The sequence below is a fragment of the Epinephelus lanceolatus genome, chromosome 1 (genome assembly GCF_041903045.1).
Source record: "Epinephelus lanceolatus isolate andai-2023 chromosome 1, ASM4190304v1, whole genome shotgun sequence".
Taxonomy (NCBI): Eukaryota; Metazoa; Chordata; class Actinopteri; order Perciformes; family Serranidae; genus Epinephelus; species Epinephelus lanceolatus.
Genome location: NC_135734.1, coordinates 3,836,494 through 3,860,789, shown reverse-complemented (window position 1 = coordinate 3,860,789; position 24,296 = coordinate 3,836,494). Strand labels below are relative to the sequence as shown.

Below are 24,296 nucleotides of genomic sequence, written 5' to 3'. Positions count from 1 at the left end.
CACTCCCATTTTGCTGCACAGAATGGGATTCGGTGCTACCATTGTTGGGGAGATATATCATCAGGAGAAAAAGCGCCGCAGAGAGTGCATCACAAGGAGTGAAGTTGCATCTTCTTTTCCTCGCAGATGACGGTTCGGGTTCATTCTCTCCTGTTGCGTGGTAAGTGTGGTCCATTCGCAAATGTTATAACTAAAAAAATGTTTCATTACTCTTCATCGACAAACTACTAACGCTCTCTGCTGTTTCCTCCTCCTTCTTCCTTCCTTCCGCTGTCTTCGTTGGTTTATTTATACACGCAAAACGCATTCTCTGGCTGGCTGGATTGTCCGCTTGGGCTGCCTTACATACATGGCGGTGCAAGATGGCGACCTCTCTAAAGCAAGGCCCTTGCTATATATATATATATAAAAGCATAATTATAAGGCTACGAAAACCAAACAAATTTTATTTTATAGTGATTATACACTTATATAAACATATTAATGGGTAGAATATTCAGATTCAGATTTGACAATAAACCATGCCAAATATTACACACTGGCCCTTTAATCATCTTCCCTGTAAAGTGTAACAAATGATGTTTTCAAATTCTGTTCTAAGACAATCACTTTTCGCTACACATGGTCATACAATTGTTAAAATGTTATGTGTTGATCTGTTGCACACTGTGCATTGCACACTGTAATTTCACTTATGGGGCGTCGGTAGTGTAGTGGATAGTGCCGGTGCCCCATGTATAGAGGTGATGCCTCGCTGCAGCAGTCGCAGGTCCTGTTCATTAAAGGCAAAAAATCCCCCAAAAATAATCTTTAACAAAAAAAAGAAAACAAAAAAGAAAAAGAAAATTTCACTTATTAGGTTTATTAGGTGATAGTATTAGTATTAGTATTAAATGGTATTAGGTGATACTGTAGAACCTGCCTTATTGATATACTTCTTTTAGGCTGAAAACTTAAAAAAAAAGGATGTTTTTAAGGATCCGACTTCAAAAACACTGAATCCGACACCACAGTAGCATCTTTCATTATATCCTCCTTGCCTTTTTAAACACCCATGTCTTTTTCATGAATCTGGATTACACAGTAAAGCAGACTTTCTGTTCAAATCTGAAGAAATAAACATTTACACATCATCAGGGTAGTTTTTCTTTTTCAAGGAAAACATTTTACACCTGATTTCACAGGCTGAGGAGTACTGCCTATGATGAGTAAAATGATCTTGCTGTGTGGGATCAAAAGAAGGCCTCTTTAAAATTTCCTTTACTATAATATTTTTTATAGCATACTATGGTATAAGTAGGGAGAGAGAGGAGTGTCAGCATTGATCTACTGTAGCAGGTTTGGGCAGGATTTGCACAGCCTCTCTTCATCCTCGAAAAGGAACAAAGTAGTCAAGTCCAAATATAGTTTTTGACCAGTAGCAGGTCTTACAGGCAAGAGACATCTGTAAAATGTCTTTGAAATACATATAGAGCCACTGTTTGCATTATTTACTGACTGTCAGTGTGGATAGCATCAGTGGGAACTCCTGATTACGAATGATTTGTGAATGCAAAAAAATAACTCAGCTTTATGCAGCATTGTACACTGATAATCCAAAGTTGATATAGAAACTTTCCAAGTTCTGGCTCAGTTTGTGTGGGATGAAATGCACTCATTTCCAAGTTTTGAGGTGTATATATATCCTGCCTAGTACAGCTTTAAATGTTTTGGCAGTTCAAGTAACCAGGTCCTGTTCTGCCTGCCCAGTGCCCTCCCCTCAGATACTTTTGTTTCAATCTGTTTTGAATGAAACAGATGATAGCGGATTGCAATACTACATGAAAAGGAGTTTTGTCAATCTGCACTTGATTGCTCCTCCTCAACCACTGGATGTGTGTGTCAGTCAAGCAGCAACCTCCAAGGCTGAAGAATGAATCCAACATGGAAGTGGCAAAAGCTGCAGTTCTTTTACACTTTCCACTCCAAAGTATTATTAAGTTGCCAGCCACCGCCAGCATTTTCAATCATATTCATTAATCTTTCAAGACCCATAGAATAATTTGTTCCATAAATATGTAAACAGTATATACATGAAACTAAAAAGGAGACCTTCTGTTTTTACACACACACCATTTTTTTTTTTTTTTTTTTTTATTCTATCTTATTGCATTTATTTTTTAATCAACACTTGAATTTGTGCATTTTCATAAAAAATAACATTTCGGACAAAAAGTTGTATCAAAAAACGTAATTTTCAAGTATAAAATCAATTTCACATGTTTTTCTCATTTCCTTACATCAGTTTGAACTGTATGAATAAAAAATAAGAATAATAAAAATAATTATTATTATAATATAGTAATAATAAAAGATGAAAATAATAGTCTCTGTGATTATTCAGTGTTCTGTTGTCTCCCTCTTCTCTGTGGTCGTCTTGTCCATGTGTCACTGTCAAGGAGATCCCAATTCGTCCTAACAAAGTCGTTTGCATCTTCGTCCAAATTGGATTCAGGATGTAGATCAGAACAGGAATTATCAGAGTCTGAGTCAATCAACATCTCAACCATAAACCTTTCCAGCGGTAGCAGCTTTTTTGTGCAGTTTACAAGCCACTACATTTCCGTGAACAACATCTGGTTTCCAGCGGATCTTCTTTGTTCATTTTTGGACACGGCAGTGCTGTTCTATTTCTATGTGTAACAGTGTCCCCCATCTTATAACAGTAAAAACACAGATTGAGAGAATATCTTATCAATGGTGGGGAAGCGTTGTGTCATAAATGACAGAAAGTCTTGTCAATGGTGGGAAAAGAGTAAAACAGCCAATTGAGGCTCCAGAGGTCAGCCAATCCAGTCCGTTCTCATTCCGAAGCCATAACATACCGCCGCTTTGTCAGTGATCTGGGCGCAAGAAACTGACACAAAGGCATCTTTTGTGGCAGTATAATATGTACAGGGTGGCAGCAGTTGTTGACACAGCGACCACCAACCGAAGTCATCATTTTCCATCTATGTAAGTGGATGTCTGCATAAGATTCCAATGCACAAAGCTATCTTTCATGGCATTATTAAACACACCGGTTGGCAGCACTTTGTAACGCCACCAGTAACAACGTAATATAAGAACTGGAAAGTCCCTGTATGGCAGGCGGCAGGGTAGATGAATGGGTCCTGCAAACCCAAGACTTTCACCTTGGAACCAGGTCTTTGCTTACCGTGTGAATGTTGAGCTAAACCGTGATGTTTTTTCTAAACCTAACCATGTGCTTGTGTTGCACAAGGAAATAAACATAAATACAAGGTGTTTTACAAATACTGTCAATTTATTTTGAAAAAAAACTGTATGCAAGAATTGTATTTTGAAAAGACACAACAGGCATAAAATTGATATGGCATCCAGGAAAATCAACAACAGACACAAAAGGATACCTTGCACATCACAGGGAGACATGAAAAGTCACTCATACTGTATAGTGGCGATATTCGAAGAGTTCAGATGAGAATGCCTTGGTCAATCCCCATAGACCCCCATGTTAAAATGCCCAAATTTACAGCAGAAATAAACATGTTTACAGCCTGGTACAAAAAACAGTTTTGGTCGCCTTAGCTAATTTCAACATTCATGACAACTGTACAGGGGATATGTACAGTACAGGCCAAAAGTTTGGACACACCTTCTCATTCAATGCGTTTTCTTTATTTTCATGACTATTTACATTGTAGATTCTCACTGAAGGCATCAAAACTATGAATGAACACATGTGGAGTTATGTACTTAACAAAAAAAGGTGAAATAACTGAAAACATGTTTTATATTCTAGTTTCTTCAAAATAGCCAGCCTTTGCTCTGATTACTGCTTTGCACACTCTTGGCATTCTCTCCATGAGCTTCAAGAGGTAGTCACCTGAAATGGTTTTCCAACAGTCTTGAAGGAGTTCCCAGAGGTGTTTAGCACTTGTTGGCCCCTTTGCCTTCACTCTGCGGTCCAGCTCACCCCAAACCATCTCGATTGGGTTCAGGTCCGGTGACTGTGGAGGCCAGGTCATCTGCCGCAGCACTCCATCACTCTCCTTCTTGGTCAAATAGCCCTTACACAGCCTGGAGGTGTGTTTGGGGTCATTGTCCTGTTGAAAAATAAATGATCGTCCAACTAAACGCAAACCGGATGGGATGGCATGTCGCTGCAGGATGCTGTGGTAGCCATGCTGGTTCAGTGTGCCTTCAATTTTGAATAAATCCCCAACAGTGTCACCAGCAAAACACCCCCACACCATCACACCTCCTCCTCCATGCTTCACAGTGGGAACCAGGCATGTGGAATCCATCCGTTCACCTTTTCTGCGTCTCACAAAGACACGGCGGTTGGAACCAAAGATCTCAAATTTGGACTCATCAGACCAAAGCACAGATTTCCACTGGTCTAATGTCCATTCCTTGTGTTTCTTGGCCCAAACAAATCTCTTCTGCTTGTTGCCTCTCCTTAGCAGTGGTTTCCTAGCAGCTATTTGACCATGAAGGCCTGATTGGCGCAGTCTCCTCTTAACAGTTGTTCTAGAGATGGGTCTGCTGCTAGAACTCTGTGTGGCATTCATCTGGTCTCTGATCTGAGCTGCTGTTAACTTGCCATTTCTGAGGCTGGTGACTCGGATGAACTTATCCTCAGAAGCAGAGGTGACTCTTGGTCTTCCTTTCCTGGGTCGGTCCTCATGTGTGCCAGTTTCGTTGTAGCGCTTGATGGTTTTTGCGACTCCACCTGGGGACACATTTAAAGTTTTTGCAATTTTCCGGACTGACTGACCTTCATTTCTTAAAGTAATGATGGCCACTGGTTTTTCTTTAGTTAGCTGATTGGTTCTTGCCATAATATGAATTTTAACAGTTGTCCAATAGGGCTGTCGGCTGTGTATTAACCTGACTTCTGCACAACACAACTGATGGTCCCAACCCCATTGATAAAGCAAGAAATTCCACTAATTAACCCTGATAAGGCACACCTGTGAAGTGGAAACCATTTCAGGTGACTACCTCTTGAAGCTCATCGAGAGAATGCCAAGAGTGTGCAAAGCAGTAATCAGAGCAAAGGGTGGCTATTTTGAAGAAACTAGAATATAAAACATGTTTTCAGTTATTTCACCTTTTTTTGTTAAGTACATAACTCCACATGTGTTCATTCATAGTTTTGATGCCTTCAGTGAGAATCTACAATGTAAATAGTCATGAAAATAAAGAAAAGGCATTGAATGAGAAGGTGTGTCCAAACTTTTGGCCTGTACTGTACATTTTTGTTTAACTGTTTATATTTTATCAAGGTTTGAATATTTTTTTATAATTGATGGTGTGGCCACTTTGAGTGACAGGCTGTCTGCTCATAGTTTCCTCGGCTTCTCAGTCAGATTCACACCTTGCTCCTCTCATCCAAATGTGATCACTTCTGACTCCAAAAAAAAAAAACAGGATGGCAATGGCTAAAACGCTGAACTTGAGGTCTTAAAAATGGGAGTTCACAATCCCATGAGTGATGTCATGGTAGCTACATCCATTATTTTATACAGTCTATGGTCTCAGCAAATGTAATTTCAATTGTGAGACCTGAATGTGGGGATATATGGAGAGTTAACAGGGTTTTCCCTGGCTCAGAAAGGGGCTTTGGTCGTGATGTCTGCGGCGCTTGCTTCGCATGCCAAGCGATGCCATGTCTTCTCTATTACATGAGAGAGGTCCAAATAATACAGTAAATTAGGGCTGGGCTATATGACCAAAATCTCATATCCCAATAGAGGTCATTTCATATCCCGATAACGATACATATCACAATATAGCACATTTTAATCCAGTGAATAAAAAGTTTAATATTGTCGCCGTCTCTGCTCTATCTCAGCGCTGCGGGGCTGAGCCCTCAGTGCATGCAGCGCAGCAGAGACAGACGGCGGTGGAGTCATATAAACTTGTTATGTTACTGTAAGCAGCACCTCAGGACCGAAACATGATCTTCCTGTCACCAGGCTGGCAGTGAATGCACCAGCACCTGCGTTCTGAGCTGACGCGTAGCGGGGGGACCTGGTTAATTTTTTTGTTCCAGAGTAACTGTGTTCTGCCCTCCAGAGAGTGTTCTGTGTGTTTGGTTGTTTGGCGCCACCTTCTGGCGAGATGTTTTATCATATTCAAATTATGTGACTGAAATTCTGTTTTTTGATGCAATTATTGAAGTTGAGCAATTCAAATTCAAATATAAATTATTCAAATTTAGTTTCTAGTGACAAAATTTTCTTCTGCCAATATTGCTGATCCTTCTCATCCATTTCAAAAAGGTCTCTAACAATATATGATTTATTGACATCAGATGCTGCAAACATTGCTTTTAAATATATTGTATGAAATATGAGGGAAATATCAGGAAAATGATCTTAGAATAAAGATTGGCTTGTCAGGCAACATATCAGAATCCATTATCGTCATGCTTCCTGTTAATTACTTTGCTTATTTCTGTCTCTCTACTCATCTCCTGATGATGATGATACATTCTTTTATTTAATTCTAAATAGTTCTCTCTATCCAGAGTACTAAATGAGTAGAGCATCAGAAGTGAAGTGAAAGGTTATCGCAGCCGGTCTTGACACAGAGCACCTTCCCTCTGCCTTTGCATATTCACCTATGTGTTGATAAATTCGTGTTGCGTGTGGTTACTATGGCTCCATTAGACACACTGCGTGTATGTTTGTGTGTATTTTGCATTATTATAACCTTTGCGCGTGTGTGTGTGTGTGTGTGTGTGTGTGTTTGTGTGTGTATATGTGTGAGTGTGTGTGTATATGTCTAAGTGTGTGTAGAACTCCTGGTGAATCTGTCAGAGACTTCAAAGCACTCGCCGCCTCTCTCCTTGATGAACGAGCTGTTCCGATGTTTATCGTGACCTGCTTTTCAACTCAGGGGCTTCACAAGAAACATCAAGGGATGGAGGGATTAACAGGATAAAAAAGAGGAAGAGAAAACAGTCTGGGATAAATACTGCAAATAGAAATAGTTTCTGGCACATGTGGGGGCCCTGACAGTGAAAAAGAAGAGCACCATTTCTCCCAGTGTTTATCTATAGTGATACACATACTACAGTGTGTGTGTTCGTATGTACATATCCGAGCATCTGCTCCTTGTTTTACATTATCAGTACTTGTGCAGGTGCGTGTGTTGCACATTCTGAGAGGTTCAGTTAAGTCTTGGTTGCTTATGCTGCAAACCCTGTATACTGAATGCAAATCAACTAAAGATTCAATATCCTTTTTGATGTCGCTCAAAGATTAGGACATTTACACTCATATTACACTGTGTTGGTAACAGCAGATATACCAAAGCCTTACCATGTGGTACTGAAGATAGCTAAATTAAATTCTGAATAGAATCTGGTATTATAAAAAGGGCCATTTTAAGATGCCCTGCAGTAAAAATAATCTCCATCAAATATATTTTTCCACGGTGGGTTTTTAATCAAAAGTGTTTATGAACTAGTGAGAAAACTCCTCTCTTTTTTAGAGTGTCTTGAGAGTTACACATATGAACATACAAACGGGGAAATAACACAGGTCTCACCGACTCACCACCAGTGTTGGGTAAGGGTTACTTTAAAAGTAATCAAAGTACATTACTGCGTTACTTTTTAAAAAAGTAACCAGTTCAGTCAGACAACTCTGGATTGAATTTAACATTTATATTGAGCATAAATGTTGCATACTGAAGCAGAGCATGAATAGTTTTAGCATGGCTGAAGCAAGTTTGGCGTCGGGCTCTATCTCAATTTATTCATTCCCTGAAAATGATCTGTATGACGGACATTACAGGGAATGAATAGCAGACCCCCAAAACTGCAAGTCCCCCAACAAGCTTGAGATGCAGAGCCCGACGCTGCCCAGTTATGAGAATGGTGTAGCATCTACCATAGAATCAGCCCTGTCAGTCTGTTAAGCCTAAGAGGATAAATAGCAGCAACCCCCTTCCCAACAATCCACCAGATACAACCGTAATGTGAAGCTGAGCATTTATTGAAGCCGGATTACGGGGCATGAGCACTCATGATTTTTTGAGCCTGCGGTATTTCATTGTTGTTGAAGCAAATATATTTGGCGTAAGCAGCCGAAACCATCAGCCCAGAGACTTAAGGGAGGGCGTGGGCACGAGCACCGCTGTAGTTGTAGCTGCCCCAATTCGGAGGGAGTGAGCAGTGTACGCCACTGGAGACACGCTACAACTCAAGCAGAGTTCACGCAGCCTTTCGGAAAACCAAGATTTGGTCATGGCTTGCTGCCATCAATGGTGAAAAGTGGGTCACTCGGAGCAGGAGCAGGTTTTCAGGCAGCTCAGCATGGAGGCGAATGACAGAAAGCAAAATTAATTTTTTGCAGTCCTCACAGGCATTCCTTTGTTCATCCGATCTGTCTTAGAATGTTTTAAATAAACAGTGAAATGATCAGATTCTGATATTAAATCAGAAAAACAGAGGTCGTGCAGAGGGTTGAAGAAAGAACTCCCCGCACCTCATGAACCATGAAACACCATTAAAAAGAACGACTTCCGACATTTTGTTAACACCGGGAGTGAACAGCCTGTATCTTAACTTTAAAATCATCCTGTGCACCAAGGAGAAGTGAGAGGTAAGCGTTTATCATAGCCTGGAGGTCGCTCTTTTGAGGCCGTTGAGAAGCAGGCGAATGCTGGGATGTGTTAACAGGCCACAGACTGAAGGATCTTGACAACGAAGATGAAACTGAATGCCGGCTATCATGGCTTTGGAGAGAGGCTGCAACTTACGGGACTCAAAAGAGTGGACTATAAATGCGCAAACGAAGGGAATATTGACTGGCAACGGTGGGCAAGCAAAATGAGCACAGAAAGAAGAGTAAAACCACCAAGCGGAATCATAAGTTTTAATGTGTTCTTTGATAGACCTTCCCCATGTTTTTGGCAGCAGAATTTAGCAGAGAAGGCAGAGGGCCTTCGCATCCTAATCTAAAATGACTTGAGAGAACGGAGGGCAGGGCAGGCCACTGGGCTTGGCGTTTGGACACAGGGTTTGATTTTCTGAAATTTAAAACGAGAGCGAGCATCAGCTACCCTGGTGTCATGACCCGGAATATAGACAGCGCGCATTAAAAATTACCTGTCCCGCATGTCCAGGTGAGGCGTCTGAGAAAACGATTAGGCCTAATTGTTGGCGTCTTAGAGTGACCTTGTTAATCATGTTAACAGCCGCTTCATTATCACACAAGACTATAATCTGTTTCCGAGACCATTTGCTGCCCCACAATAGGAAGCCACAACAATTGGGTACAGTTCAAATAATGCTGTTGATTGCAGTCTGACGGTAAATAGAGCATTCCTTAGGCTAAGCTGCAGAAAACCATACCCCCTTGAAGAACCCCCCAAAACCGACAGGAGGAGCGGCATCTGTGTGTAACTCAATCGAAGCGGATGTTTCTGATGCGTTATTATGAAAAAAAGAAATGCCGTTCCTCTGATCTAAAAAGAAGGACCAAAACCGAAGACAGACAGGCACCCATGATCTAATATTATCGTATCTTGAAGATTTTTAACCGTGATTTTTTTTGTTTTTTTTTTTTATTTAATATCCCTAATGCGACACAATTCTCTTAAGGAAGAGTGGCTTGCATTAGTACACTGTCTAACATGAGAAGTCTTAGGAAGCCACGGCCAGCTAAAAACCCCTGAACAAGTCCAGTTATTAGATAATTGAAAAAGATCTGATAGGATGATTTCTGAGAGCCTTAGAGAGAGCCGGGAAATTCACAGGCCTGGAGGGATGAGCTTGAGCAGAATTTATTTCTCTGATTTGCAGGACGCACCTGTCTTGGGCACACAGATCTCAGGTGGCTGCTTGCGCACCAGCTGCAAATATGCAAATATTTACAATTGCGGTAAGTGCAGACATTTTCGTTAAAATTAATACATGTAGGAGTATTATGCCAGGTAAATAAGGCACCTGAGTTTGCGTGCAGCAGGACCCGTAGCTTGGGGCCGAGGAGTATTGGCCTGAAACGCAGGCTTAGGGCAAAAGAGTGGGGCTGTGGCTAAATGAACCGCAGATAGAGCATGATAAAGCTTGATGTCCGGTGAAGTGTCTGCTTATTAAGGCTAGTTCTATGACTGACCAGTCTATCCGTTGATTAAATTTCTGGATGTACATAGCAGATTTAGATGAAAAACTCTTGTGGTACTCGTAGAAGAGAGTCCCTCCGTATGACATAGCCAAATCAGAAATAATAGCAAGGTACGTGTCCAGCTCTTGTGTGCGTTCAGGAAAGACTTCACAAATAGTGTCTCTAAAGACGTCTTGACCAGATTAACGTCCTGCCCTAATAAAACAGCAAGCATAGAGCAATCAGGTGTTGTTTTTCACTGCCTGATATTTGCTCGCGGCTCGCGCAGAAAATAGACCAGACGCTGAACTGATCGCTGCAAATGGCAAGCATGCCGCGGAGCTTCCCGGCGCGGCGCGGCCAGTGTGGATGACACAGTCAGTTACATGGACGCCGAAAGGAAACTGCCTTCACTTCTCGGTGCTTCGCTGCGCGTTTTTTTTTTTTTGGCAGGGGCTTCCCCCTTCTTGCTTTTCGTGGCGGGGCCTGGCTCTGGATCTTCAATCGCACCGGAACGTGCTCTACGAGAAACTCAAACTTCATGACTGAGGCCGCATGGAGCAGAGACGCCGCGGCATAGTCTCGAGGACCCGGCTCGTGGGCCAGTCGCCCATGCTTGTGAACCAGGTGAGAGCTGCAACGAGGAGCTGCGGGAAGGGCTCCCTGATCCCCAGAAGGAGAAGGCGCTTCGTTGTCGGTGTCTGGGATTCAAACAACCCGCCTTCGCTTCCTGACTCGGATGAGACGGAGGACATTTGAGAAGCTTCATAAGCAGCACACAGCAGTGGCAGCAGCAGCAGCAGCAGCAGCAGCAGCGAGAGCAACAGAACCCAGCAGGATCAGCAGCAGAGACAGCAGCAGCAGCAGAACAGCATGTGCATGCAGCAGCAGAGTAGCAAGGAATGATCAGGAAAGCACGGGAGGTTTAAATAACCTGCCCTATCAGCTGAGGAGAGCATGTGGCTGATCAGCTGATCAGGATTGCGCACTTGAGTTGTCTGCCTGAACTAGCTCCGCAGGCTTCGCATCATTTACTTTACTACATTACTCCCTGAGTAAAGTAACTCAAGTACTTTAAAAGTACTTCCAGCGTTACTCCCTGAGAAAAGTAACTCAAGCACTTTTAAAGTACTTGTGAGTATTCTACATTTCCTATTGGGCAATGGACCACAGGGCGCTAAGCCTACATTTTTTTGTCTCCAAAATTAAAGTTATGGACCGCTTGCTCTTCACTGAGATCCAATTCTCCCATCACAGCCGTCACTTTGACCAGTAGAAACACAGAACGATCTGCTGCCGTAGACAACTGTATGACAACAACACCCCAGCGTTTTTAATATTTCCTCTAGGGATGTTACCACACAGAGTAAAAGGGGGAAATGATGGTGTGAAACAGCAGAGGCACTTTGTCAACCCGCTGAGTTAACGTTACTGTCATTAGCATCAAGCTAGCAAACAATGGTACATCCTCACGGTCGGACATAAAGTAATAACATTAACAAATAGGGGCGGGGCTTTTACTCACCACAACTGCAGAGGCTCTTGTTTTCCCCACAAATATAACATGCTAATGTTATCAGCAAAAGCCTATGGCATTTTACTCTGTATAATTAGCCTATATAGTGACTAGCAGAAATTTCCTTATATGAATCCAGGAGCAACAGAAAATTTTAACAAAGGTAACATCACAAATTTCAGCTCCATTACAACTTACAAGGCTCACAGACAAAACAATAATCTTATACTAGACATGTTGTCCCCCAAAGACAAAATGCTAATGTTATTAGCACAAGCCTATGCCATTTTACACTGCATAAATTAGCCTTGCAGTTAGCACAGTTTGCCTCTACACACAGGATAAATCACACACAAGACTTAAAATGCCATTGTATGGGGGCTTCATTGTCTTCACAATTTATTTTTTTCTTATCTGTGAAATTAAAGTAAATTTAAACTTTGTCAGTAAGTAATAGAGTTGGATAAAATGCGGTGTGTGTGTCTGTGTGTGTTTAAACTTTGCAGCCTTTCATTGCCCTTACTTTCTCACAGAAATCTTATGTTGGTCTTTTGTAACACTGATAATGTAGGCCCACTAATTGATGCACTGTTGGGGTTGTATAAGGAGTGAGAGCATTCATAGGACAAACACACAACAAGGAGCATAGTGTCTCTCTACATCTCCTTCTCTGTCCACATCTACATGTTTTTCTCACTCTTATTAAAACCACATATTGACAGCAGACAGGACAGGCTGGGAGAAGTGAAGCTGACAACCATAAGTCGTGGGTGCGGTAGCATTGTCCCGACCTCTCATTGTTCTGACCTCTCATTAGTCCGACATCCCGTTGTTCCGATATGTGATTATACTAGGCTATACTGTATTTGTGTACCATAGAGGATCAGCAACAAAAGTAGGCTACTGGTCGAGATACAAGTGTCATAGAGAGGAGAGAATGAAACACCATAGCCTTCTGTTATTAACTCTGGGGTCCAGGTTGTGTGGGGAGCTCTCCGCGGTGCTGAACGGCTCCCGGCGGGCGTATTTCTACCTTGATGGTGCGCCGCGACCGGTTCGGGGTCAGCTGGGAAAGGCTTGAGGCGAAGCAGGCCCACGGCTTATGTGTCTGCCATTTTCTTTTTCATTTTAACCCACACCATGATCTTTTCCTGACCCTAACCAAGTGGTTTTTGTGCCTAAACCTAACCAGACCTTAACCACAAGGCATCATGATGATTTTGGAACAAGGGACTTCAGAACAATGGGTTTAATATGGTCAGAACAATAGGATGTCGGACCAGTGGGCAGACCCCAAGTCGTGGAGGGATGTGTGGAGAGGGGGGGCTGTTGTACATGCAGTGTTGCATAAAAGTCGTAATCACCATCACCATCCATTTTTTTTTATACCCTTGTATTGGAACCATAACTGGCTCTAAACACTTCAATGTCAAATCACTAACTCAGATGTCAGTTAATGACTGTAAACTTTCCACTGTCTACACAGGAATGTTTGTTTAACAAACCGTCTATATAAAACAATTTGTATAGTGAAAGTCAGTTCTCTAGAGTGACCATAAAAAAAATTCTAAAACGTCCAAGTAATTATCTTAAAAGAGACTCTTGTAGAGGTTAGAGAAGGTGCAATACAATGTAACCTAAACAATTTTAGGGTTGGATAAATCAGTCTGGTCTCACTCTGAAGTTGTCGCATACCAGTGCTTGGTCAGTGACTTCCAGCATCAGACACTGACAAAAAAAGCTATCCTTTTATGATGGCATGATATATGGCCGGTCACCGTTATCATGAAAGAGTGCCTGGGAGGTGAAAGAGCGAGTAGGGCAGCTGGGAGGGGTGGTTGATGGATGGGTCCAACAACCACCGACTGGCTGGTTTTCGCTTCCCGTAAGATTGTAGGGCCAAACCCTGTTCTTTTTTTTCCTAAACCCAACCACGTACTTTTGTTATTGTAGGAAAAAAATTTGCAGTGCTGTACTAACATAGTGGGCTCTAGTTTCCCAGCGCAGCGCAGGGTGGCGAACCCAGCACAGAGCTAGTTTCGAGCAGCGCAACCCGAGGCGCGCTCAATTTGGTAGTTTGGCAGACCAAGGTGCGCTGAGATGGGTGTGGCGGCGCAGCAAGGGGAGGTGTCAACAGATCCAGCTTTGCGCAGTGACAGTTTTGTGCCAAAAGGCTTTGCTGAAGGTGTGCTAAAAGCTCACCAACTGAAACCAGGTCTACTGTCAGCGCAGGCGGAGCGCAAAGGGGATTGGCACCGTTTGGCACGCGTAATGGAAACCCAACCTGATTTGATTAACACAGCTACAAACTAATGAGTTCACATCCCTCTCAGCCAACCACAAACAGCCACAGCATCAGATAGGGAGTATATATTCAGCATCTGTCATCTTAGAAAAGTCAAAAGAAAAGAAACAGAGTGAGACTGCAAGAGAGAAAGAGAGAGCGCATGCGCATGAGAGAAACGCAACATTGATTTACAATTGTGGTGACCTCCTCCCAGGCTACCTTTGCATCATCAGCCCGTGGAGGTCTGCTCGCAGTTCCGTATATTCTGACACTGTGAGCTTGGACCTCCCAGACCAAAACATCAGTTTCCTCCTGGGAGAAGTTTGGCCGTCTGACGCTGCTGCTCTCTTCTGCCATGGCGAATTGAGTAAACTCTCATTACGCCTTCACTCGGCGCATTTAAGGGCGAGGAGAGGGGCTCATTTGATTGGTGTGATGTGTGTAAAACTCACTCCACGCCTTCTCTCCTCCCTCTTTCCGACTTGCGCAGGTAGGAGGGACGGAGGTGGGATAGAGGAGTAGCTGCGCCAGGGCGCACGGTGTGCCAAACTTACAAAGTCCGCCTGGCCACACCCAGTTGGCGAAGCGCAGGTGTGCTGCGCCTCCGCCATGCCTGGTCTGCGAAACTAGAGCCCAGTGAGTTTATTTTGAAAGAGACTGTATGCAAACTATATTTGCTGTGAAAACAAAAGTGTATTTTGAAAAGAGAAAATGCATGTAACAGGCTGCGATCCATGACCAAAAGTTGACATGTGATGAGGTCAGAGTGAGCATGTGTTGCATAAATAGCCTATACGTTAAGTATACAATGGTATTTGCAGTTGTTACTTGTTGAACACATTTTTATTTGTAGTTGATCACATAAGGAACTGATATACTTTAACATACAAAACAGATGACAATTGACCAAAGCCCATCTCAACCCCTGTTGTGGCTTTATATTTGTAAGTTGGCGGATTCTAGTTGTGTCACATCCCAAAGAAAAATTGTGACAGGGATGTTTGACCAAAAGAAGTTTATCAATGAATCAATGACTTCTATTTGTCACCTGAAATCGTACTGGTTACAACTCCAGTGAAATACAAACCCATCAGCTACTTCAACTTGTGCATTGCGGTTAAGTCCTTTTTTTTTTGCCTCTTCTGACATTATAGATTATGGTTTGCCTCAGATTGTGCAGTAAATTAGAGTTTTTTTCCTTTGCTTTTTCCCCACAGCATCCAATGAATTTTTATTTTTGGAGGGAAAGAATGCAGTGTTTTTAGCCACCCACACTGTTTATCTTTCTTTTCCATTTTCATTTCTGTTTCAGCTTTATACAGTTCTATACACCAGGGTCGCTGGTCACTACAGTAAACATAACTGGTGGTGTTTGCAGGTGGGAAGCCTGAATGGATAGATTACTGAATGGGCTTACTGGGCACAGCCCCAGGGGCCCAAAGTGTCAGGGTAGCCCCCTGGCCTTCACTTGCAAAATGGCACTTAAGTAAACATGCACAGATCAGGGGGAGACTGAAATGACCACAAACCACAAAAAGACAGAGCCAAAATAAACACAAAATTATCTCAATGGGATGTGAAATGACAGTAGGAGACACAAAATAACCACAAGAAGACATAAAACAGACACAAAATTATCCAAGTAAAATATAAAATGAGTGGAAGAGACAAAAAACCACAAAGTGATACATGATGACTACAAAGGGGCACAAAACAAAAAAGACATAGAATTACCCCAGTAAGACACACAATTACACAAAGAGACACAAAACCACAAAGAGACACAAAACAACCAAAACAGACATAGAATTGCCTCAGGAAAACACAAAATGACACAAAAAGTCACAAAACAACCATAAAGAGATTTATAACAACTACAAAGAGACACAAAACAACCAAAAAGACACAAAATTACCTCAGTAAGACACAAATGCCAAGACGGACAAAAACAACTATGAGACATAAAACAACTTCAAGAAGACACAAAACAACCAAAAAAAAAAAAAAAAACGCACAAAAATACCTCACTAAGATACAAAATGTGACAATGAGACAAAACACTAAGAGATACATAATGACTACAAAGAGACACAAATAACCTCAAGGAGACACAAAATGACCGCAAAGAGACACAAGACAGACACAAAATTACCTGAAGAAGACACAGATGACACGAAGAGACACAAAACTATAACAACTACAAAGAGACACAAAACCACCACAAAACAACAACAAAGAGATACAAAGTGGCTCCAAAGAGACACAAAACAGCCCAAAAAGATACAAAACAACCAAAAACAGAACAAAATTACATCAGTAAGACAGAAAATGGCACAAAGAGACACATAACAACCACAAGGAGACACAAAATGACTGCACAGAGACACAAGGCAGCCAAAAAAGAACACACTTACCTCAGTAAGTAACAGAATGACACAAAGAGACATTAAAACAACCACAGAGACACAAAACACGCAAAAAATAAAAATGCACAAAAATATAAAAGAGACAACAAACCAAAGAACAATGCATAATATCTACAAACAAATACAAAACCACAAAGTCTGTGTCTTGCTCTTACGTAGGAGAGGTAGTGGGGCCCAAGGGCCCATTGTCTCATAATCCACCTATTGAAGCCCATGAGGGGTTCAGGTGGATGGAGGAGCAATTTCTCCATTCAGTAATGGGTAATATGAACCTTCACGCACTTTACAGTTTAAATGGTCAGATTTTTTCCTGAAAAACAAAAAGCTTCATCAGGGTAATAATTACAGGGTGTTCCAATGAACAACTACCTAAAAATGGCTATGAAAAACTGAAACTGTGAAAATCATTAAAAATCTAATCATATGGTGACATTGCACATCCACAGTGTGTGTCTGTGTGTTTCTGTACAGCCATGGTTACAATTTGTATGTGTACTTTTTAGGTACAAGCATGAGAGGGTTTCATTCTTTTTCCTCCCTTTTTCTAAAAATGTCTCAGTCAGTAATCCAGAATACATTTTAACTATTCACTTTGTTATAGTTTCACTCATGTTGGTTATCCAATTTCATGGCTCTTTCAGCACCTTTGAAGTCTAAGCACCTAAAATGGCCCTCTATAAAGTTAACAAGGAGAGGTTAGGAAAACACTGCATCTGTAAACTAACACTCAGCATTCTGGGGAAACATAAATTACCCTGTGAGGAAGAGCAAACATGAGCATGATGGTGTCTGCTACTGCTTTCAGAGTGTATCCGTGGTTTACCCCTGCCCCATTTACCCTAGCAGAAGCCTATTAACCGCCTGGAAAGAGAATATATTTATCAGAACCCCCTACATTATTAATCAGTGCAGAGTTAAAAGTGAATATGTATCAGAGGAGCTGAATGAGGTTGAAACACAGTCTGGATTTTGAGGGTCTCACTGGGAGTATCAACAGTGCAGAGCCTTTTCAGCCCAAATCTGAGCAGAGAGAAGTATGACTTTCATCTCCCCTGCTCCACGGTCTCTACGGTTACAAGGCCTGTAATTATACAAAGATGTGGAGGAGTGGGGCAAGGAGGGGATTATGTCCTAAAATGAAGGCTTTGGAGGAGATGACACAGTTTTGAAAAAGTTGAAGCAGAGTTGATATACACAGCTTGCTATAGCAGCGTGATTCATGCCTTTCTGGCTGCACTCTGTCTCAATTTTATCATGGTCTGAGTTATTATGGGAGTGCAGAGCCCTTCCCTGCAAAGTCTCTATTTACTCTATTTATTCTCTCTCTCTCTCTCTCTCTTTCTCTCTCTCTCTCTCTCTCTCTCTCTGCAGCCTGTGAGGTGGGTTTCTATAAGCCGGTGGCAGGCGATGGCCTGTGTGGTAAATGTCCTCAACACAGCCACTCAGAGACCAGAGCCGCCCTCTCCTGCCCCTGCGACTCCAACTACTATCGAGCGGCAGATGACCCGCCAGCAGCTCCATGCTCCCGTAAGCACAAACACACAAGATCACCCAGTTCCACAAGCAAGAGCATCTCCGAGTAGTGCAAAGACATATGCACACATTCGTATACACCCACACATAGAAACTACGGAATGTGCCAAATTTATCTATGCCTCAAAAATCAAATTTACTTTTTTAGACAGTGACCAAACCTGTGAATCAACTCACAAATCCACCTTCCTCTTCTCCAGGCCCTCCATCTGCTCCAGTGAATGTCATTTCCTCAGTCAATGGGACGTCTGTGAATTTAGAGTGGGATCGCCCTCTGGATACTGGAGGTCGCAGTGACCTGCAGTACAGTGTGTTGTGTCTGAAATGCTCAGGAGGGCCTTGTGAGGACTGCTCATCCTCTCCGGGAGGTTCTGGTGGAGGGAAGACAGGCGGAGGGACGAGTCTCGGAGTCGGAGGGATGGTGGAACGTTTGGGTAGTGCAGCAGTCCGATTCGTTCCCCGCCAAAGCGGGTTGATGGAGCCCTGGGTGACAGTGCTCAACCTGGTGGCTCACACCAACTACTCCTTCCGCCTTCTGGCCACAAATGCAGTGACGCACCTGAGCAGCGAGCCATCCCCTTATGCCTTGGTCAATATCACAACAAACCAGGCAGGTAGGGTTCGGAACAATGACATACAATTAACGCTATAAAGGCTTTGGTGCATGGCATATGCAAGTCCTTTATGGAACTTTTAGCCCATAAAATAATTTGTCCTGACTCTGCTTCTGTTTCCACTGTTTCTGGAAATACAACCACAGCAGCAGATTTTTTCAGAGAAAAAGCTCTAAAAACTCACTCTACACTACCTGTTCAGCACCAAACAAGTTACAGCTGGAGATTAACTGGCGAATGTAGTGGCTGGTGGCAGTTAAAGAGCCACATATTTCCTTCAGGAGTTGGTGGATAGCAAAACAGAGCTAAAAGAGAGATATTGGACTTACACTTGCCAGCTCGCCAGAAGCATGCAAGCAAGTTTGCTTATGACTTAGTCCATATCGAATTAAAAGGTGATATTTTGTCAATGTTGTGTTCACAATTTGCCCCCGACTGCCCCAGAAAAATTGTTACTGCAGATTTAACTGTTTTCTTAGCAATGTTCCAGTAGTAGAGACCCTTTTACTATTAGAAAACAATGAAACTTTTTCTGGTGGGCGGGGCTTAGCTGAAGGCAAAACAGTTCCCCCAGACATTAGCTAGCGCTAGCTATTGGCTTGCAACTAGCCAACAAGCTGTTGACTTTTTTAGACAATGGAGGAAGATGATGTGAGTGGTGAATTTTGAGATATTCATTCCAAGTGCCGGAGCGCACTCTGGCAATAACTGGACTGTTTGTAAATTTGTAGTGCTATCAGAATTTACCATTCAGTTATCCAGAGCACCGCAGTCTCGCAGAGCATACTCTGGGCACTCTGTCTGGGGAGATGGAGCAGCAGAGTGCTGAGTGGAGTGAATATGTGATTAACTTCACCGTTTGTTAATTAATGTAGAAATATAGCAGTCCATTTCTTCAACCAACAGGGCTCTCATTTTAGTGTAGAGCATCAGACTGAATTTACGTCCTGTATTATCTCACTCAGTGGATGGATGATTTGCAGGGATTGCTTAAAGTGGGATGGCCAGCTTTGCAGTTGATTACTATGCCAATCTCACAAAGGAGGATGACACTTGAAAGGTTTCCTCCAGTTTGTTTTGCTATCAAAGCTAATGTTAGCTAATGCACCAAAAATTTAGAGTTACAGAGAAATCCAATATTCCTCTTAATACCTCACCAATTTCTGATTAGGTGGACTTCATAACCCTTAACAGACATAAAGTTATTCATTTCTGCAACTGTAAATACTTTTTCCCTAACCTGATATGAAGTGTGCGCTGCATACGCAGGCATTTTTTAGGTCCTTTCATCTTATCACATTTAACCATAATAGTCTTCATTTTTGTTGACAGTCCATGACGGCAGGTATGCGATACAATATGGATTTTGAGCCATGACTCCTTTTACTCTGGTTCCCAGTAACACAACAAGATGACAGTTTAAGACTCCTATGTAGCCTACAGCCCTGTAGTGGCAAGTTGCATTTTGCCTCTAGCTAATAAAATGACGTCATTGTGAAGCTGACCCTAAAAGGGTCTATAACTACTTTTAAATGGTATAACTCTCAGAGATGATTGCTGTCCATCCCACAGTCTGTTTCCTCACATTCCTCAGCACCATGCCCCTCATCTGCTGAATCTGGAGAGCATCAAACAGCTAGCTTGTGTGACAGTATGATGCAAAAAGAGAGCAGGACTTGCAGTTGCTGGTGCATCCTTCATGGCAGCTCACCTGTCCTAAGAGTCAGCAGGTTCAAAGCTGATCTAGTGTTGGTGTTGTTCACTGCTCCAGGTTGTCAGCCTCCTACTGTGGGTGGGGGCCTTCCAAGGGCATAGGTTTTGTGTCAAGATGTATCATCAGTGCATTCTCCAGGATTAGCATTGAATGGTGTTGCTGTGACGTGGCATCAGGTTTTGATGTCTCACCATGAAACACGAAATTGCTTTAACTATGGAGTAAATGGTCCAATCTGCACCGCACTTCACATGTTTGAATATAGTCCCACCCTGGACACATCTATGTGACAATTTTCAGTCATAGACATAGTGCCAACTACGGGCAGCAGGAAGTACATCTTTTCAGACACTTATTTACCTGAAATTTACATGGTGTGGTCTATATTTGATGTACAAAAACATGACAAATTATTGATGCATTCTCCAGTGCTTTCTCAAGGAAAAAGGACATGGTACAAAATTTGAAATAGGTCATTCCAGCGCCCACACTTTATGAATTATATGCCATCTCAATCCTGCGTGCAGTGTCTGACTTTGACAGAAATGAAGTGCCAAGTCAGCCGGAGTACTGCCAGAACCCGAGTTGTACAGAGGTGCGAGGGCTCATTCATCGCTGCTTGCAACTTTAATTATTAGGGGTTCAAGCCTGAAGGGCTGAAACCCTTTTGGTTTTGTCCTGTTTTATTATTAGGGCCCGAGCACCCGTGCTGCGAGGACCCTCTTGAAACTGAAGGAATTATTAGGGCCCGAGCACTACACGGTGTGAGGACCCTATTTAAATTGAAGGAATTTTTATCATATTATTAGGGCCTGAGCACCAAGTGGTATTTTCAAGGTCTCGTGCTCATATGCCAAAAATTGGCTCAGTAGCGCCCCCTACTAAATTTCGACAATGCAGCCCCCGAAGCTGCTTTCACCTACATGTATGAAACTTGGAAAACACATGTAACAACCCAAGACGTACAAATAAAGCCTCTTGGAGCCATACTCTAAACCCAACAGGAAGTCGGCCATTTTCATGTTAATGTGCAATTTTGGTGTATTTTTCACCATTTCCAGGGGTCCTAAATTAACGAACTAGTCCTGCAGGTTTTATCCAATCAAATTCAAACCTTGGTCTGTCCCACCAAAAGACCTTGAAGAAGAAAAGTTATTACAAGCTTGAATTTTCATCAATCTGTTTGACCGTGGCAAAGCGTCAAACTTAGGGATCTAGCCACAAAACAAGAAGTTTATAACTCCAGCATACATCTTCCCCAAACTTCATAGGATTGATGACAGTCCCATCCTGAACATTATGTCAACAATTAGTAATCAATAAGCATTCCCAACTAGCAACAGGAGGTGTCATGTTTTAGACTTTGATATACATCTCCTACAAAGTTGACCTTATCAACCTCAAACTTGGTCAACACAGTCATAAGACCTTGATGATGCTTTACTGTGAAAGTTTTTGTCAAAGGGCGTGGCCATGGCCTGGTGGCGAATTTTGATATTTCGCCATGATTATAAACATTGCTGTAACTTGACTCTACATGGGCACATGTACACAGGACATTTGAGTCACAATCATAGCACTATCTACTGGCAACAGAAAATTACTATTTTCATTGATGTCCCTCTAACAGGCAAATCAGACCCACTTCAAATTTGTGTCTTTATTATTCAAAAAGTTGCTTCAATCAAAAAATATGTTTTCAATTAAAAAAAACCCTTCACTTCAATTAAAAAAAAAAAAAAAACATTTTTAATCAAAGAAAAATAGTGTTTGAATGCAAAAAAATATTTGAGGCCAAAAAAATGCATTTGAACACTTTTTTCTTTGCTTGAATTTTTTTTTTTTTTTGATTGAAGTGAGTTATTATTTGATTGAAAATATTTTTTTTGATTGAAGTCATCTTTTTTGTGATTGGGCCATAGGACATTTGTGTCGTTACTATTCAATCCCAAAGACAATGAAGTTACATGACGGTCTGGCAAACTGTTGTGGCGCTTGGAGGGGCACTGTAATACTGGCAGTCCTACTGTTAAGAGTGGGTCAGCTCGATCTTACAACTCCTTCTTAGTGAAAGATCTTCTTAAGCTAAGAGCGATCTGGGAAACGCGGCCATTGTCATGTCAACATACAGGGAAAATGTGTCCAGAGTGTATGACATTTACCGGGAGAGCTAGAGCCATTTGACTAAAGCTGACGTTATTACTGCTGTAGCATGATGTTATTAGGCTAAATACTACATTTCTTACAGTGTCTGAGGTGATTTATTGACACAGCATGCTTGTAAGCTGCTGTAACATTAGGTTGTAGGTGTTTTTTTTGTTTTTTTTTATCCAGTGAATACAATGCGCTTCTGTTCCGGGTCACACAAGTTGGAGCAAATGAAAAATCAAAATCAAATTTTAATCGTGGCCCATTTTTCGATTTGCTATTTTTGATGTGAGCATAAAATCAAAAATAAGAAAAACAAACCGGTCTGTGTATCAAGACGTACAAAAAGCCTCTTGGAGTCATGCTCCAAACCTAACAGGATGCCCGCCATTTTGAATTTACCTGTGCCACTTTTGTACATTTTTGCCCATTTCCAGGGCTCATAAATTAAAGAACTAGTCCTAGAGATTTTATCCGATCGACTTCAAACACATTTTTGACTTGTGAATGAGTCAATGGAATTTCTTGCAATAATGAAAAAATACTGGCAATCATGTCCGCCTGGCACAAACCACATGTTTTGGCCAACTGTGAAGTGACAGAATGTCCCAACATCATGGTTCTTATATTGCCAGATTCCAGAGAGTCTCCCCTCTTCATATATGGCAGAATATGTCAACTTCCAACTTGCTATGGTGAGATACATGTCAACATGTAAGAATTTAGTCACACGGATTTGTTTTTTTCATTGATATAAAAATTAATATAAAATACAGGCACATAGAAGGACATGGAATGATGGCAAATCTGGTTAGCCCAGATTGTCCTGAAAAAAAACAAGATATAGCATGTGTATGTAACATTTATAATAACTGTGATATGAGCTTAAAAGTAAAGGCAGTAAAAATACCCCAAAAATGCCTAGGGCCCCCTCTGGATTCGGGATAAAATAGAAAAACTGATGGAAAAGCCCCGTATGCCAAATCTGTCTGTATGTAACATTTCACTGCATTTCTTTCAATTAAAAAAAAAAAAAGGAAAGGGAAGATTAGATATCCCAGGTATGCATAACCTAACTGCTGGCCTTGGGACTCTGAAAGTACAGCAGCAACGTCTGTGCTATTAATGGCTGACTCTGTTTCAAAACAAAAATTTTCTTTTTTTTATTTTTTTATTTTTTTATCTTTTGTATTTTATTTATTATTATTTATTTATTTAATTTTATATAAGTTGTGTATCTATTTATTTATTTATTTACTTATTCTGTTCACCATTATTGATTATCCTTTTAGTTTATTTCTTACTCTTGCTTTCTTAATTTGATCGGGATTGCGGGAAGGGATGTGGGTAGGGTATTCTGGATTGGGGATAAAATAGAAAAACTGATGGAAATGCCCCGTATGCCAAATCTGTCTGTATGTAGCATTTCACTGCATTTCTTTCAATTAAAAAAAAAAAAGAAAGAAAGGGAAGATTAGATATTGGTCTATAGTTGGCTAACACCTCTGGATCCAGGGTGGGCTTTTTTAGTAGAGGTTTAATTACAGCTACCTTAAAAGACTGTGGTACATAGCCTGTTAATAAGGATATATTGATCATATCTAATATATGAGTGTTAACTAAAGGAAAGACCTCCTTAAGTAGCCTAGTTGGGATGGGGTCTAAGAGACACGTTGATGATTTAGATGAAGAAATCACTGCGGTCAATTCTTGAAGAGAAATTGGGGAGAAGCAATCTAAATATATATTAGTTCTTACAGCTGTGTTTGAGGTTAGATAGGTACTATCTGAGGACAGGAGGTCATGAATTTTGCCTCTAATAGTTAGAATTTTGTCATTAAAAAAGCTCATAAAATCATTACTGCTAAGGGCTAAAGGAATACAAGGCTCAATAGAGCTCTGACTCTCAGTCAGCCTGGCTACAGTGCTGAAAA

General features: G+C 41.6%; 1 protein-coding gene across 5 annotated transcripts in view; it reads left to right on the top strand.

Annotated features, from left to right (window-relative positions):
• epha8 (eph receptor A8) overlaps positions 1 to 24,296 on the top strand; it is a 343,102-nt gene that overhangs the window by 238,915 nt on the left and 79,891 nt on the right. For all 5 annotated transcript variants that reach the window (XM_033632678.2, XM_078169183.1, XM_033632677.2 and 2 more), the window contains exons 7-8: positions 17,725 to 17,880; positions 18,087 to 18,500. In XM_033632678.2, coding sequence (XP_033488569.2) covers positions 17,725 to 17,880; positions 18,087 to 18,500 — 570 coding nt within the window. The remainder of the gene's footprint in view (positions 1 to 17,724; positions 17,881 to 18,086; positions 18,501 to 24,296) is intronic.